The sequence below is a fragment of the Scomber japonicus genome, chromosome 19 (genome assembly GCF_027409825.1).
Source record: "Scomber japonicus isolate fScoJap1 chromosome 19, fScoJap1.pri, whole genome shotgun sequence".
Taxonomy (NCBI): domain Eukaryota; kingdom Metazoa; phylum Chordata; class Actinopteri; order Scombriformes; family Scombridae; genus Scomber; species Scomber japonicus.
The window spans coordinates 14298311-14313825 of NC_070596.1; the positions used below are offsets into that span (position 1 = coordinate 14298311).

Sequence of the window (15515 nt, forward strand, 5' to 3'; positions counted from 1 at the left end):
AAGTGAGTATAAAATATCTCAGCAAAGAACTCTACAGCATTTAAGCAGTAGCAGGGTCAGCAAAAATGTAAATGTAGGCAACAATGTATAGTACTCACCTACCTGCACCTACCTTTCTTAAAACATTCAGGTGCAGTAAACACACCTCCCGACTAAAGCTCGCTCCTCCCACACCTGCACACCTTCATATAAACTCACCTGTAGCATCAGCAGCACAGAGCCCTCCTGCATTCCTCTGGATCCCACCTGTCCTCTACCTGAAAGAAAGTCCTGGTAAGTACCATGTTATTTATTTTTGGCAATCAGACTTCTACAAATTGATCATCTAAATATTATAATATAAACTGATTCTACTTTGTTCCGTTATTGAATTCACTAGTTGAGATTATGAGAAATATTAAAAGCATCTGACTTAAAATTATATTTGGAGGAAAAGCTTTTTTTTTGCAAAAGTGAGTGAATCTTCACTGTTCACTTTAGTCCAAAGTTGTCAACACAACTATTGGTTAGCAAGTGGAGAAGTAATCTCCAAAAAAAAAAAAATCATGATATGGAAGTCATTTCCTGCTGAACAAAGTGTCTTCTTGTGTCACTGGAATTCAGTCCAAATATTCTCCCGATCATTTTTCCCAAGCTCTATCTTTCATCTGAACAAGGACCGTCTGTCTCTTGCTGGGTCCTTTGTAGTGTTGTGGGAACGATGTTGCAAGGATCAGGTGACAGAGAGACAGAGAGGTTCCCTTGACTCCTAATCTGCCACTGAAACCCCGCTGTGAAACACACAAAAGCAAGCATGCGAGAAGCCTCATAAACACACACACACACACACACACACACACACACACACACACACACACACACACACACACACACACACACACACACACACACACAAGATTCCCTGTCTTAAAACTATGTTCCACATCCGCACGCCAGCTAGTCTCATTTCAAGTTCAGAAAGTAATGTGAACACCTGTTGAACTTGATATCAAATGAGGTTTGAAAAAAGGACACAAAAGAGGAACTTTAGATTGCAGAATTTCAACAATTTGATAACATTTAACCTTAAAGAAGATATTATTTATAGCCATGGAGCCACTTGTCATCTCCTCTGTTTGTTTCTGTTTTTATGAATCCTCTATTAGCCTCTTCTGGAATATATAATGCATCTTATTATCATAGTAATAGACTATATAAGAGGGTCCTCAGCCCCAGTGAGAGGCTCTTCTTCGACCCAGGGTTGAGCTGTCGTCATTTACATTTTGATTTAATGTTGAGTTGAGTTTTGAATTTGAATGGAGTTGAGACGGACAGACTGAAGTGGCTCTGACCGTAAAGTCAGTCATCTCTCAGATGCAGATGGTTAGCTTGAATAGGCACTAGATGACTGTACACTCATTTAGAGACTCATCATTTTCAGTGGGGGTTCAGTGGTCTTAGATATTAGGACCTACTTGTATTTCTATTAGAGTCCAACAAAATGCTAGAATGAAACACATTTGCTTAAGAGCCACAAAAGAGCTTTTCTACAGCCGGATCTCATGTAACACTAGCTTTAAATGACTGCAGGAGGTCAAACAGGCAGGCCTTTTCAGTTATGTATTTTTCTTATGACATCTATAATTTCATCCATTTTCCCCTCAGAGAAATGGGCCCTTAGGTGCTGTGACAGATGTGACATCTGTGATTGTGTTCTTGTTCTGTGTCTCTCTTTATATCTTGCTTTCACCTGCACACCATCTAATTTCCAGTTTCCTTGTGTTGCTCCCTGTGTCTTCGCCCCTCACAGCCACCATCATGGCCTCCAGCATGTCACTGAGGGGTTACTCTATGAGCCGTCAGCCCTCTTTTTCCAGCCGTTCTATGATGGACACCGGGCGTGCTCGTTCCCGTGCTTCAGTCTCTTTCTCAGCTACCAGCCCGTTGACCCGCTCAGCTTCTATCAGCCAAGATCTCAACGGCCCAATCAGCCTGCAACTTAATGGACTCCACGGCAACAGCACCAACGACAAGGAAGCAATGCAGAGTCTCAACAACCGTCTGGCCAACTACCTAGACAAGGTCTGACAGATGACACAGTCCTGCACTGTTGGCCGTTTTGGTCATCAGCCAAATAGGTGATGTGTGTATCACCATTTGGCACCTTGCAGACAAGGAAATGATCTTATTAGTAGCAAGCTGAAACACTTTGATCGCTGGTAACTCAGGGTTTAAATGTCTCTTTGTCTCGCTCCAGGTGCGTTCACTGGAGCGATCCAACGCAGACCTGGAGATGAAGATCAAGCAGCTGATGATTGACCGCATTCCCAAAGGTCATGACCTTGATGCCATGATGGCCCAGGCTCATGCTGTTGAGCAAGAGGTACTGAAGACGTGAAGAAATATGCAACCACATGTAGACATAAATTAAGTTCTGAGTTTTGTAAGTATCCATCAGCAAAGCCCAAAGTTATGATGACTTTGGTGAAGACAAAATATTCATGTAAATGCTGACCTGCTGCATCAGTAAGCTCAACAAAAGCAGATCTTTACCCACACTTGACCTGTGGGTTAACGCAACAGAGCTAATGCAAAGTTAATCATTATTTACAGTTTAATTAAGTTGGAATGTGTTACCTCATTGGACACGTTTTCAGGTGTCTTTTGTAACCTTTTGTAAATTAACATTCTTTTAAAATCTATTATAACAGTGTTACCCCTATGTTAATATTTGTCAGGTGAGGAAGAAGACCTTGGAAAATGCTCGTCTCATGTTAGAGATCGATAATGCTAAACTGGCTGCTGATGACTTCAGAATCAAGTGAGTGATTAATGATTACACTATGTAGATAAAAAAAGAGACTGGTTTGTTTTAAATGGGTTTGTTTGTTTTTCATTGCATGACTTCAGAACAGTTTTATCCATGTATTTGATTAAGAATCCATGCAGTAGTGTCCATTTATTTCATAGCTCTTGAATATTTTGACAACTGATTGAAATGAAAACAGCTGCCATGAACAGAAGCAGGACAAAATGTTTCTCTTAAATGTAAATGTATGTAGATATTGCCATTAATGTTTAACTTATTTAAGGTAAATTCAGAGGTAAATTATAAACTTGAAGCTGTCCTTCCAGTTAGAGTATATATACAGCTATTTCTTACCCTGTTAGCATGGTTGCTTTCAGGATGTCAATGTCAGTTTGTTGGTATATGGATCAGGTAGTCCAGACTGAAATATCTCAATAACTATTAAATGAAGTGACATGGAATTTGTCTCAAAAATTCATAACCCTGTCAGGATATATTGTAATCGATGATTTCCTGATTTTTCATCTAGCGCCATCATCAGGTCAAAATATGTCCAATACTTTGGGTTTTGATCAAATACCTGCAAAACTCATCACATTCCCATCAGCCTCAGCTGTACTTTGAATATAATGAAACTGACTAACCAAGTTGGTCAACATTAACACCAGCGTGTTGGCAATGACATTAGGGATTTAGCTCGAAGCACCACTTGACAGCCTGCTAGTGTGTCTGTAGACTCTATAGCATTGTTCCTGCTTTTACTAGGTGGGAGACAGAGCTGGTGATGTGTCAGTCTGTGGAGCGGGACTGTGTTGCATTGAAGAAGGCCAAGACAGACCACGAGCAGATCATTGCCTCTCTGAGGGGAGATCTGGACAGCCTGAAAGAAGAACTTTACTTCCTCAAGAAAAACCATGAGGAGGTATTTTGTTTATCACTTATCCCTCTCTGTGTTATAGTGTTTCATTTGCGCTCTCCATCCTTTAACATTTCATCTCATTTTCATTTTGGCCCTCTTTCTTATCCTCCAAACTGCCCACACAAACAACAAGTTGTCTGGTGTCTGACTGACCCAATTTTGTGGACTTACAAGGTCTTTAAGGGCGGGAGAGAGGAACAGAGGTGGTCCTCCAGTTACTGCAAACAAAAGGAGCGGGTGGATCTGGTTTCCTAAACCTGCTCTTTCTGTCCAGTGAGCTGATCTGAGGCACCCTGACTACTCTCCTCAGGGGGGAAGATAAACTAAGATAAATGTTCTCACTAAGTCTCTCCAGAGGAGAGACAAAACGAGAGACGAATAAAACTGCGCTGAAGGGCACGTTCAGTACTCTACAATACAGTTACGCAGTTTTTTCACTGTCATGAAAAGAAATGTCAGTATTCGCACTCTATAAGTGAGACAGATATCGCTTCAAGACTTTTAGAAGGCATCAAGTTGTACATTTGACAAAATTAGACTAGTTTTATTCATACATATCTGCACTATTTTAACTTATTACTACTATTATTGTGCAACCACATACTTACTTATATATTTTTTTACATTTGACCGTTGTCTATTTTACTTCGATGCTGTCTACTGTGAGCAAAGTGGTGGAATGGTGGTTTGGTCTCTTCAACAGGCTCACTGTGGACTGAAGATGTCTCTTTGTCTATGAAATCTATGTCACTTCTCCATGTTGTATATATACTGTAGACCTCCCCCGACTGAAATAGAAAAGCGGCATCTCTTGGGGTTAGCTGAGAAACTAGATCACACTGTTTTTTCCCACAGTCTTCTGAAATAATGCTTCCTGTGCATAAAACAAAGAATAATAACACATTTTATTGTCAAACCACGGATAGAAAATAATCTATCAATTTATACGTAAAGAGCATTAAAACCAGATTAGATCACGTTAAAACAAATTGCATGTGACACGAGACAATGTCGCACAGGAGAGAGTGAAAGAGATCCAGAGAGTGTGTCTGAATGAAGGGAGGGAGTGTGTGTGTGTGTGTGTGTGTGTGTGTGTGTGTGTGTGTGTGTGTCTGTGTGTGTGTGTGTGTTTGTGTTTGTGCTTTGAAAGGGTCAGGAGTAAGGTGAGCTCTGCTTCATCAACTATTGATGGAGAACGAATAAATATTGAAGATGCTCTCACATCTTCTCTGCCACCCTGTGGTGTAGGATTCACAAAGCTCTTCCTGGTTCCATATGTCACCTGTTGACCCAAATACAACACAGACACTAACACACATTAGATATTTACACAACTTTAAGTTAAGTGTAGTTTATTTAGAGACTGCTACACACACTGTGGCAAAGCAACATTAAATGTGTAAACTACTTCTCCTCTTGCAGGAACTTGAGCAGATGAAGTCTCGTATTGCTAGAGACGAGGTGAATGTGGAGGTGGACTCGGCTAGTGGGCCAGAGCTGGGATCCATTCTGTCTGACCTACGCAGCCAGTATGAGGGCATTGTCAAGAAGAACAAGGAACATGCCGAGCAGTGGTATCACAAGAAGGTCAGAAACTTGTTTTTTCTCATGACAAGAGAATTCTCTTTAATAAACAGATTCACTGAAATATTTTATCTTTTTTTTTCTGTCCAGCTGGAGACAGTCCAGAATGAGGTGAAGGAGAGCAATGAAGCTCTGCGAGCAGCCCAGAGTGAGCTAACTGAGAGGCAGCGCTTTCTGCAGACCTTGGAGGTGGAGCTGGAGAGTCTGCACAAACAGGTGAGCTGCTGCAGCCGAGGAGTACAAACAGAATAGCTACACGCCGTGGGGCCTTCTGGTGAAAGAGGTTTCTCATTGACCAAATGCACAGCAAATGCATGAGTTTTCATATCTTTTGGCTCCAGAAGAACTAAAAAAATGACCTTGACAATAGTTAACAAAACAATCTGCTTGTGGTGCCAGAAGGGACTTAAAAAACTGCTGTGTCTTATCCCTGGAGTCATAAGTCTGACATTTTTAGGAGAAGTTTTGGGTATAAAACTAATCAGGTATTAAATTTGTGGCTGTGCAAGCAAAACCAAGTGCAAATAAAAAGGTGCATGATGGTTAGGAGTATTACCTTTTCACAAAGCCCTAATTAGTAATGGTGTTGCGTTTAAGAAAGAGCTGTATTTTATGGGATTTGGCAAGAAACCACATAGAAAAAACTTTTTTAGTTTGTGCAAATCCACCATCCTGTATCATTAGCGTCTGGGAAAAGATTTTCTCTCTTGTAATCCTGTGTTGACAGTAAACTCTCATGCTGATAAGTCATGTAAGGGCATAACGGAGTCAGTTGCTAAACTGAATGGGGGTGAGTTTCAGTGGTGAGTTTTCAGTGGCTGAGCAGCAAATGTTTGCTTTGGATGCCAAAGCCTTGTCCGTTCATGGCTATTTGTTGATAATGGTTTGGGAAGTAATTTAAGAATCAAGGGACATTCTTGAGGTTTGATTTCCATTGGCAAACACCTTTTGAGGAAATCGAAGGAGGTATAAAAGCCAGAGCTCTGAATACTTGCAGACCTGAAACATCACATTACTGCACACTGGCTATAGAACAGAAGTAACTTATAGTACAGTTATGAATGATTTTTGGACATTTCTTGACAACAATTATTTATGACACACAAAACTCTCAATGGTATTCTTACAACGTGGTATGCAGTCAGCTCTGTTATTACTGCCCCTTCCTGTCCTCAGATAGCAGCTCTGGAGGGTAACCTGGGTGAGACAGGTCAGAAATACTCATCTGAGATGGAGCGACTGCAGGCCACCCTGAGTCAGCTGGAGGACGACCTTTCCCAACTCAGACTTGACATGCAGCGGACCAAAACTGACTACGAGCAGCTTCTCCGCATCAAGCAGAACCTGGAAATGGAGATCGCCACCTACAGGCGCCTGCTGGAGGGAGAGGAAACGTGAGTTTATAACATATGATGAATAAAGGGAGAATAAAAAAGCAAGTCATGCAAGAGTTAAAGGGGACTTATATCGTCTAACCATCTCAGCTTGAGGATCACTAACTGGCTTGTTTGGGAGTTTTCGATCATATTGCTGGCCATATTTTACTATGTTGTCATGGAAATGTAAGATGTTAACATTTTTCATGATTTTGAGCACTTCGAGGACCTCTAAGCCATGTTGACTTAAAAGTTAGGTCTTTATTTTTTGGTCATCATTTCTACCAGTAACATTTACAATGCTGTCATCAAGTTAATTGAGACCAAGGCAAGAAACTTGAACAATGATTTAGGTGTTAAACAAACTCTGATGTTACCCAAACTTATTTAGAGGATAGGCGAGCAGTAAAATGACTACACAAATTGCTTTGCTATTGGATAATCTGTCTAACTGTTTTACAACCAGTCTGATCTTGTACAGGCCTGTGTTTCTTGCTATGTTGAATTTCAATGTAGTGATGATGTCATGTTTCCAATTCTCAGAAATGTACTTATACTGTACTAGCAGAAATAGAAATGAAGACCAAAACTACAAAAGTAAGGCCAAAATTAGAATGCCTAAAGAAATAGTTTGACATATTGAGAAATACCTGTATTTGCTGTCTTGCTGAGAGTTAGATGGGTAGATTGATACCGCCACTCTGGTATTTGTACGCTAAATGTAAAGCTAAAGTCGGCAGTTGATTAGCTTAGCTTAACATAAAGACCGGAGGCAGGAGGAAACAGATAGCCTGGCTCTGTTCAAAAGCAACAACTCCCATGTAAGACCATAATCACCACTTTGGTTTTCGTTTATTCCTTTATGCTAAGCTAAGCTAAGCTAACCAGCTTCATGAACTATTACTCAAAATGTGTTGATCTTGTTTTCAAATCAATTTAAATAATCAGTTATGTTTTCTGTTTCCTCTGTGCCCTGCAGAGTCAAGGAAATTCCACCTCCACCAAAAAGTAAGTACTTAACTTTCGGCTGCTTTGTGAATCATCAAAGAAAGTTAAGTCATTGTTTGTATTACAGCACAACAGAAAGATATTCAAGCACAGTATTATATAATAATAGTACACCAGCCTGAAAGGAACTGCAGAGAAGTAAAGACTGACTAAAGATGAAATGATGGAGGTGATAAGTACAGCACAATGCTCAAAAATGTTTATTTAACAACTGTTGCACAATAGCTGAACCTTATATGGAGTCTTGTGAGTTCGAGACAACAGTGTAGTGGCACCGACAGACAAACACAGACGTATATTCCTCCACACACACCCAAATGACCCAGAGCTAATGATAGTTTTATGAACGTACAAACAATGCAAACACCACTGACACCTCCACTCCTATAGCAACAAATGAGGTAGTGAAAAAACATTTATCCCAGTGTTGTAACTATGTTTAAAGCCGACTGACTCACACTGATGGATTAACAAACTGGAAGGTTTTAACAGACTGGAGATGACATAGAATTACAGACTGTGACATCTTTAAGAGTTCTCTGGTTCATGTTTTTAGTTGGCAACACACATCATTCATTTGCTGTAGATGTTCAGTCAAACCCACGTCAAAAAATGGGTTACACATTGCTTCTCTTTCTCATTTGAACTTGTATCAAAAATCACAACTTACTTCCTCATCTCATTTGAACTTTGTCACTGCATGTTCTTGTCCTGTGCAGAGGAGCCTGATGTTCGTACCAGGAAGATTGTGAAGGTGGTGACTCAGACGATGATTAATGGCAAGGTGGTGGATGAATCCAGCGAGGTGGAGCAGATCGAGGAGACCAAGAAATAGAAAGAAGGAGGAAATCTCACTGATTTGCAAAACAGAGAGCAAGAAAGAGAGAATATTAAATATGAGCTGTGGAGATGGAGCAGCAGTGTCATTCATTCCTTCAGCAGAATAGGGCATTTTTTGGGGTGGGTATTATTCGACTATGAATGTTTTGTGTTTTCCCCCCAATTTCTAGTTTGTTTCTGAAGAGAGAACAATGAACTAACCCATCTTCATAGAGTTTAGGTAATAATAAGAAGTTGTGTACCTCAGCAAGATATTTATTGCTTAGTGTGGTAAAGTTTACTGTAGCAAATATAATATATGCTTTTACTCCTTTTACAAGAATATAGTTTAATCATCTTAGTTGTTTTGTGTTTGTACACTATCTAAATAAAGTTTCTTTAATCCATGGTGTGTCAATGTCTCTATTCTTAAATTTAACATCAAATAATACTATATTATAATCATTTGTTGAATTGTACTGTATCAGTTCATGTGTGAAGACAGAATTAAAATGAACACTTCATACTTTGTTTTGCATTGTTACCTGACTATCACATTATTATTGGTAGTCTGATGTCCAAGGAATTGCTGATGGGAAAGACCAAAGGAGCTACAATGATGACAAAATTGATAGATAATTATATCAAAAGACAATACAAAATGTGAAAAGGAGAGGAATGCCTGCCTTGTAATTAGTTATTATTATGAGGTAATGTCTTTATCAGTTACAAAATGTGCCACAGGTCTTTTATTAAAGAGGTACTTTGGTAATATTAGTTAAATACAAAGAAAATTCATATAATGAGACAGAATTGTTAAATAAAATCATTTACCAACAGGCAGCCATGCAACTTACATCTGTGTCTCTGCTTGAAGATAAAGACGTATCTCCTTTTTGGGTAATTTTAGGATTTTTTTTTTCTGTTTGACTTGAGAGAAAAAATGTGACTAATATATCTGATAATCCCTTAATAAGCACTTAACCTGCAAACTCACTTTGTCTGTCATGACACAACAACCTCACCGTGACATCCATCTACACTTTAATTATAGGTCACAACCTTTTTGACTGGGGTCACTGTGCACCAAAAAAGCTCATGAACAAGTCAAAGGAAAACAAATGAATGTCCCAGTGTCCCACATGCATGACTCTGCACGCTGTATCTGAGGCCAAATCCAAATGAATGACCCATCCATCCTGACATGGCAAAACATTTGAATAATTTCTATTAAACATGCAAACTGAGACAGCAGCTCGCTGTTTCCATCAAACGGGGTTTATGCCCAAAATGATGATACACCACCCGTTTAACGAGCAGTTGGATACATATGTCAAGACTGCCAACAGGTTCCCAGTCAGATGACTCAAAGAGTCATCAAAACAGAGACAGTAAGTCGGACAACTCTCTCAGTACAAACAGAGAGGACACATGAGGTCAACAAAGTTTTCAAATAGGTAAACACTGAACAAAGAAAATGAGAATGTCCTCTGTACACATTTTGAAAGAACAAATAGCCTCATGTGGAGTATATTTGTGTAATAAAAGCCAAAATCCAACCCTTGAGGGTGAGCCTTTAAAATCTTCATTGTACTGCTATTTCACAGTTAACAGTATCTTAGGACATTTTAAACTAAGAACCAAAGCAGCTTAGAGACTGTATTGCTGAATCAACTATTTCAAATCCCCCTGAACATGTCATTCTATCCTAATTCCTAAGACTCCTAACTTTTTTGTGGGGTGTTTGTGTTGTATTACAAGACACTGACCTTTATTTCTAGAACACTGTAAATGGGGACAAGTGGAATTATCTCAGTCAATTAGCATAAAATGAACTTTTCTGGTTTGCAGAATAAGTAATATAAGTCTTGAAGGCTGAGAATAAAAGATCATTTATTTGCATATAATCAAGGGTATGAGTGAAGCCAATGACTGACTGCAAATTGCAAAAATGTTTTGTTTTGTTGGTTGTTGTTCTTATTGTTTTTGTTATTTTTTGTCCAGGTAAATTCCTGGAAAGAGTTGCACATGGCCTCCAGGAAGAAGTTACAGAGATTTTGTCATTATTTATTTTGAATAGAGTCAAATTTTACTCCCTATTTGTTAAGTTTTAATTTACAACAACACAAGAAGAGAGAGAGAGAGTGTGTGTGTGTGTGTGTGTGTGTGTGTGTGATTGTATAACTGATGTTATACTCATAATAATTAATGTAACTCAATGTAATCCCCTCTGAAGTCATGGATACACAAATCTGTGTGTGACCAGGTGGACAAAATATAGAGTTGTATTCAGTTTTCTGTTGCAGTGCCCCATCTGTAGAGCAAATCTGAGGAGCCCAACTCACAGAAATGTGTCCATGTTTCTTTGCATGGCAGAGTACAAACACAGTGACCTTCTATCTTTCTTTTTCTCTCCTTTTCTTCAGTTTCATCCATATCTCACACACACTGACAGAAACTCAGAGAGAGAATGACAACACAGATGAGTCGGAGACAAACAGATCATTGGATTAAGCGGTCTGGTGGTGTTTCAAAAACAAGCAGTCCTCCAGATATCCTCCACATACAGACACTATGCTAATACAAACCTGCACAACACAACCACCTGTTAGATAGACTCCACTTCTTTTGTAAATTACACTGCGGAAATAAGTTGTATAATGCCATACAGTACTTTCTTCTGTGGTGTGCTAACATGAGCTGGGTGACATTTTAAAGACACAACAAAAATCCACAGTCAGATTAAATCTCATCCCCACCCATGAGACCACAAGCTCAAACACAATAGGGCCCATTATCTTTTAGCTCCCTACATCCGTCATCCCTTCACCTGTTTATGTGGTTAATGAAGTGCTTTTTTTTCTTTTTCTTTTAAACAGCAGTACATGAAAAAAAACGTTAGGAATGTCATGTTAAGTAGAAACATCCACTGTGCTGAATCTAACACATAAGAACTTAAAACTGTGTGTAACACATTAAGAAGTAAGGGTAAATGGTTAAGTCAGTGGGTAGATCAGCTCCCAATGATCAGTTGACTCTAATATGGAATCAAAGCAACACTGATTATTATTATGTGACAGTCATTAACAGTAACTATTGAAGTCTGAAAGGTCTTTATGCCTGCTGTTTGACTGCCCTCTAGTGGACATGTCTTGTTATACCACTTTACAAATCATTTATTCAGCAACCATAGATGTGAAATTGCAAACATTCACAATGTAAAATGATGTGAGGCAGAGGGATAAAACGGCATAGGTCAGTATACTGCACAGCTGGTTGATATGAGTTGAATGCTGCTTTCACCCGTACTTCAAGTCTTCAAATGTGCAACAGTATGGCCATACAATTAGAAGATTGTCATTTTCTGAGTTTTGTTTTGTCATTTTAAGTTTTGTATCGTTATAACAGCTTTATCAGGCTGCATTAGAAAATATCATGAGACTTAAAATTATCTTCCAGACGTGGGATTTCTGAGTTGGAGTATCATTATCAGAGCAGTCCACTTACATTCTTACCTCAGGCTTGTAGCCTGTTTACACGGAGACCATCTGGGTTTCAACAGCATGGTTGGTTTAAATGAAGGTGAAACCGTAGTACAAATGTTTTGGGTTTTTTTATTTTCCTGTCCTTTTCCCTTTTTCCTTCAAAGGGGTGTCTGTTATAGTAACAAAACAAAAAAGCAAGATGATATGAAAAGAATTAATGTGGAAGAAGTGTAGAAGACATTTGTCACACAAGCTATATCATGACAGGAGAACAGAAAGAGGGCTGTTTGGGTTTAGCTGTTTTAAACAGAGAATTACAGATGGTCTCATTTCCAGTAAATTCAAACAGCTGATCCCTAAGCTAGTTTACAGGCAGACTATCTGTACCTCTGGCCTGGTGCCCTTTACACATTGTCCCGCCAGCCGGTGTCATTACTCACAGTGATTAACCACAATCCTGTCACACATATTCTAATTTTACACCTGAGATGTGTCTTTATGATGAGCAAAACACCCACACAAAACATTACCACAGCACAGCACAACACAGAAAAGAAGATTTTTCTAGCAAACCTGTTTTTTTCCACAGTGTTCATGTCACAAAAACTTATTTGCGTCAACCTATTGTGATTAAGGTTTGTGTATTGTAGTTGATCAGGTGTGTTAGATAAGTGAGATGCCAAAAAATAAGTAAACATCACTGCACTTGGTTTGATGCTGCTGCCGATCAAAAGTCTGCACTACTAGATGTGAAAATATAGCACAATATGACCAACAAAACAATGCTTATTGATATATTTGGTCACTTTTATGGTCCACAACTGGGTAAGAGAGTTGAACAACAATGTGGATAATGTCTCAGTCCAGCTTGCTTATATGACGTTCAGTCTGAGCAAATAAAAATGTTGGACTTAATGAAGCTCTGTAAGCCAGGATATCGTGTCAGTCGCACTGATGCACAGTAATGCGTGCACATGATTGGATTTAACACATTTCACTCCAGCTTGTTGTATAACAGCAGGCTTGGTTCAGGCTTCTTCACAGTGTACCCTAACCCATAGAAACCCTTAATCCACCACGACTTAGTTGACAATATTTGTCCTATTGTCACCAAAAAAAACCAACAACAAAAAAACACCATTAGTACCATTTTGACATTAAGCATCATGTTGTTGCATATGGCTCAGGCGTCTTTTCTGTCCAAACAAGACAGCTTCAGAAAACTGCTGATATAATCTTTGACCCCTGGAGCACACTAATTGGCCTAACAGGTGAATTAGTATAATAGGACTAAGGTCTCTGACCATCAGACCACCGGTAAGCCCATTACTGCTCAATGTGTATTGTGTTAGGTTTTGCTGCATTTTCTCAGAGGCTCAGGAGGGATCACAGACACTTACATGGCCAAAGTGCAGCATGTTTTTCAGCCTGAGTTGCTGACAAAGAGTTTTATTATCTACCTACATACAGTGTGTGTAGTGAATTTACATGTGTTGAACATATAACACCCCCCCCCCCCTCAAAAAAAGAGTAACTCCACAGATATTTGTTTAGAAAAATATTTGTTTTAATTTTCATTTTTCACATTCACTCAAGCCACAGCAACAGTAATGGACAGAAGAGGAAATATCAGTTGGAATCCTAGTGGGACACAAGCAGGTTTTTCACCATCTTTGCTTCATTTTTTCTTTCTTCTTCCCATTATTATTATTCTTTTTATTATTCACCCTCACATACACAGCAAACACACCTTCTCTCACAGGCACTCTCATTCTCCCTCCTCTCACTGTCAAATCACCTAGGCTGCAGCCGACTGGCACACGCTCTCTTCTCTCTGCATTCTCTATTTAGCAAGCTCCAGACTGCAAGACAGGTTGAAACTGGCCAGCCATGCAGATTTCCTCCTGTTTCTGACGGACACTGCGCTGGATGGCGGGGGGCAGGCCACGGGGGTTCCTGGAGAAGACAATGGCATAGCCGTCTTCGCAGCTGCCATCCTCCTTCAGGGTGCGGCAGGCATAAGTGATGGCGTAGTTGTCATAGTCTGTGTCGATCACCCAGTAGTTGTCACCTGGATGTAAATAGAGGGAGAAGTTAGCAAGTGTGGAAAGGGGATGAGGGGATGTAAGAGGGACGTCAGGAGTATATCTGTGCACAGCTCACCTCCACTGGACAGGTAGCTGGCCAGTCCCTGGTAGTTCATGAACATCTTGCCGGGGGTTAAGGGGTCAGGGACAGAGTACTGGGCAGCCATGTCAGCACATACAACCCAGAAGCTGCAACGTGATGACACAAACAAGTTATTATCTTTATGAGTCTTTTGCTTGTATCATTTCTTGCACAGAACTTTGGAAAGTTCAGAAATTGAAAAACAGAATGCACACAGTATATTCTATAACTTATCTAAATGAAGCCTAGATTGTGCTTTTGTTCATGCCATGACCACTTAAATCAGCTTTAATGCTGTGTGTTTGTAAAAGCATTCTTATGTTAAACCCTACCTCTCCAATTTGCATTTCTTCTTAATCCTCCATAATCCAGGGAAAACCAAGTTTGTAGTTAATGCTGTTCAGAATGCGCTTCTAGAAAATTATACCTGCTGCTATCTGAAATCTTCAGGTGGACCACAAACAGAACCTGAGGGCCTTTCTTAACTCCTGATCCCAAGAAACTAAATGTTTGAGCTGTATAGATCAAAAGTCAAGAAGGTCTTTGTGACCAAACTGACCCTTTGGCCTAACCAGGAGGTGTTCAAAGAAGGGTGAGGCCAGCTGGTTTTACTTTCACTAAAGTGAATTATATAAACTTATCTACTGACTGTAAGTGAAATAAGATGTGTATCATTCCTGTGATGTCAAAGAAATCTCTACTTGGCCATCAGACTTACCCAAACAGAGTGACACGTCCCTTGGAGGAAGCGGTCATGCTGCCGTCATCATCAATGGTGTACTCTGCAGAGATGTTGTCCTGTAGGAAAAGACCCTCTGGATCTTTCTTCTGCAGTGCGTACCACTTCCCTGCATACTGTAGTGGCAGGAAAGGAGGGAGAAAGTCAGTTAAAGTATTTCAACCGTTTTTTCCCCCAGCATGCTGTTTGTCTGTGTTTTGAATTGACTTACCCTCTTGGGGTCGAAGTCGTCTTTGACTGTGAAGCTGTCAACGATGCAGGAGGCGGACAAACAGCTTTCAATGCAGGACAGCACGACCAGCAGCAAGGCCAACTTAGAGGATGCCATTCTGCAATGAATACACATTATTATGTGTTTTCATGGTGCTCTAAGGGTCAGTACCAGAAACAGGCTGTGGGATTATTTTTTACTGGGTTGCTGAATCTATCGAACCGTGGGGTCTCAGGCCAAAACAGTCCAACAATCTCTGAGCTCTTGTACACTAATCTGAACACATCAATATATTGTACAATTTAATGACATGTAGTAGCATTGTTTGACAGCCTATTAGATCCCCAGTTATGCTGGAGCAATAAACATTTTCAGATGGTGCAGTCTAAAATTTATTTTGTCTTAAATCAACTTTAA

General features: G+C 39.8%; 2 protein-coding genes across 2 annotated transcripts; one reads left to right on the forward strand and one right to left on the reverse strand.

Annotated features, from left to right (window-relative positions):
* Nucleotides 1-231: 231 nt before the first annotated feature.
* Nucleotides 232-8895, forward strand: si:ch211-243g18.2 (uncharacterized protein LOC559906 homolog). The gene is made up of 10 exons (XM_053340453.1): nucleotides 232-273; nucleotides 1790-2061; nucleotides 2237-2362; nucleotides 2718-2800; nucleotides 3554-3710; nucleotides 5130-5294; nucleotides 5382-5507; nucleotides 6468-6685; nucleotides 7647-7675; nucleotides 8395-8895. The coding sequence occupies exons 2-10, from the start codon at nucleotides 1798-1800 to the stop codon at nucleotides 8508-8510; spliced, it is 1284 nt and encodes a 427-aa protein (XP_053196428.1). The 5' UTR covers nucleotides 232-273; nucleotides 1790-1797; the 3' UTR covers nucleotides 8511-8895.
* A 4931-nt stretch (nucleotides 8896-13826) lies between these two features.
* Nucleotides 13827-15215, reverse strand: rbp4l (retinol binding protein 4, like). Its single transcript, XM_053340455.1, has 4 exons — nucleotides 15099-15215; nucleotides 14867-15003; nucleotides 14143-14255; nucleotides 13827-14050 (listed from the first exon to the last, which is right to left on the reverse strand). The coding sequence occupies exons 1-4, from the start codon at nucleotides 15213-15215 to the stop codon at nucleotides 13827-13829; spliced, it is 591 nt and encodes a 196-aa protein (XP_053196430.1).
* Between the last annotated feature and the right edge of the window lie 300 nt (nucleotides 15216-15515).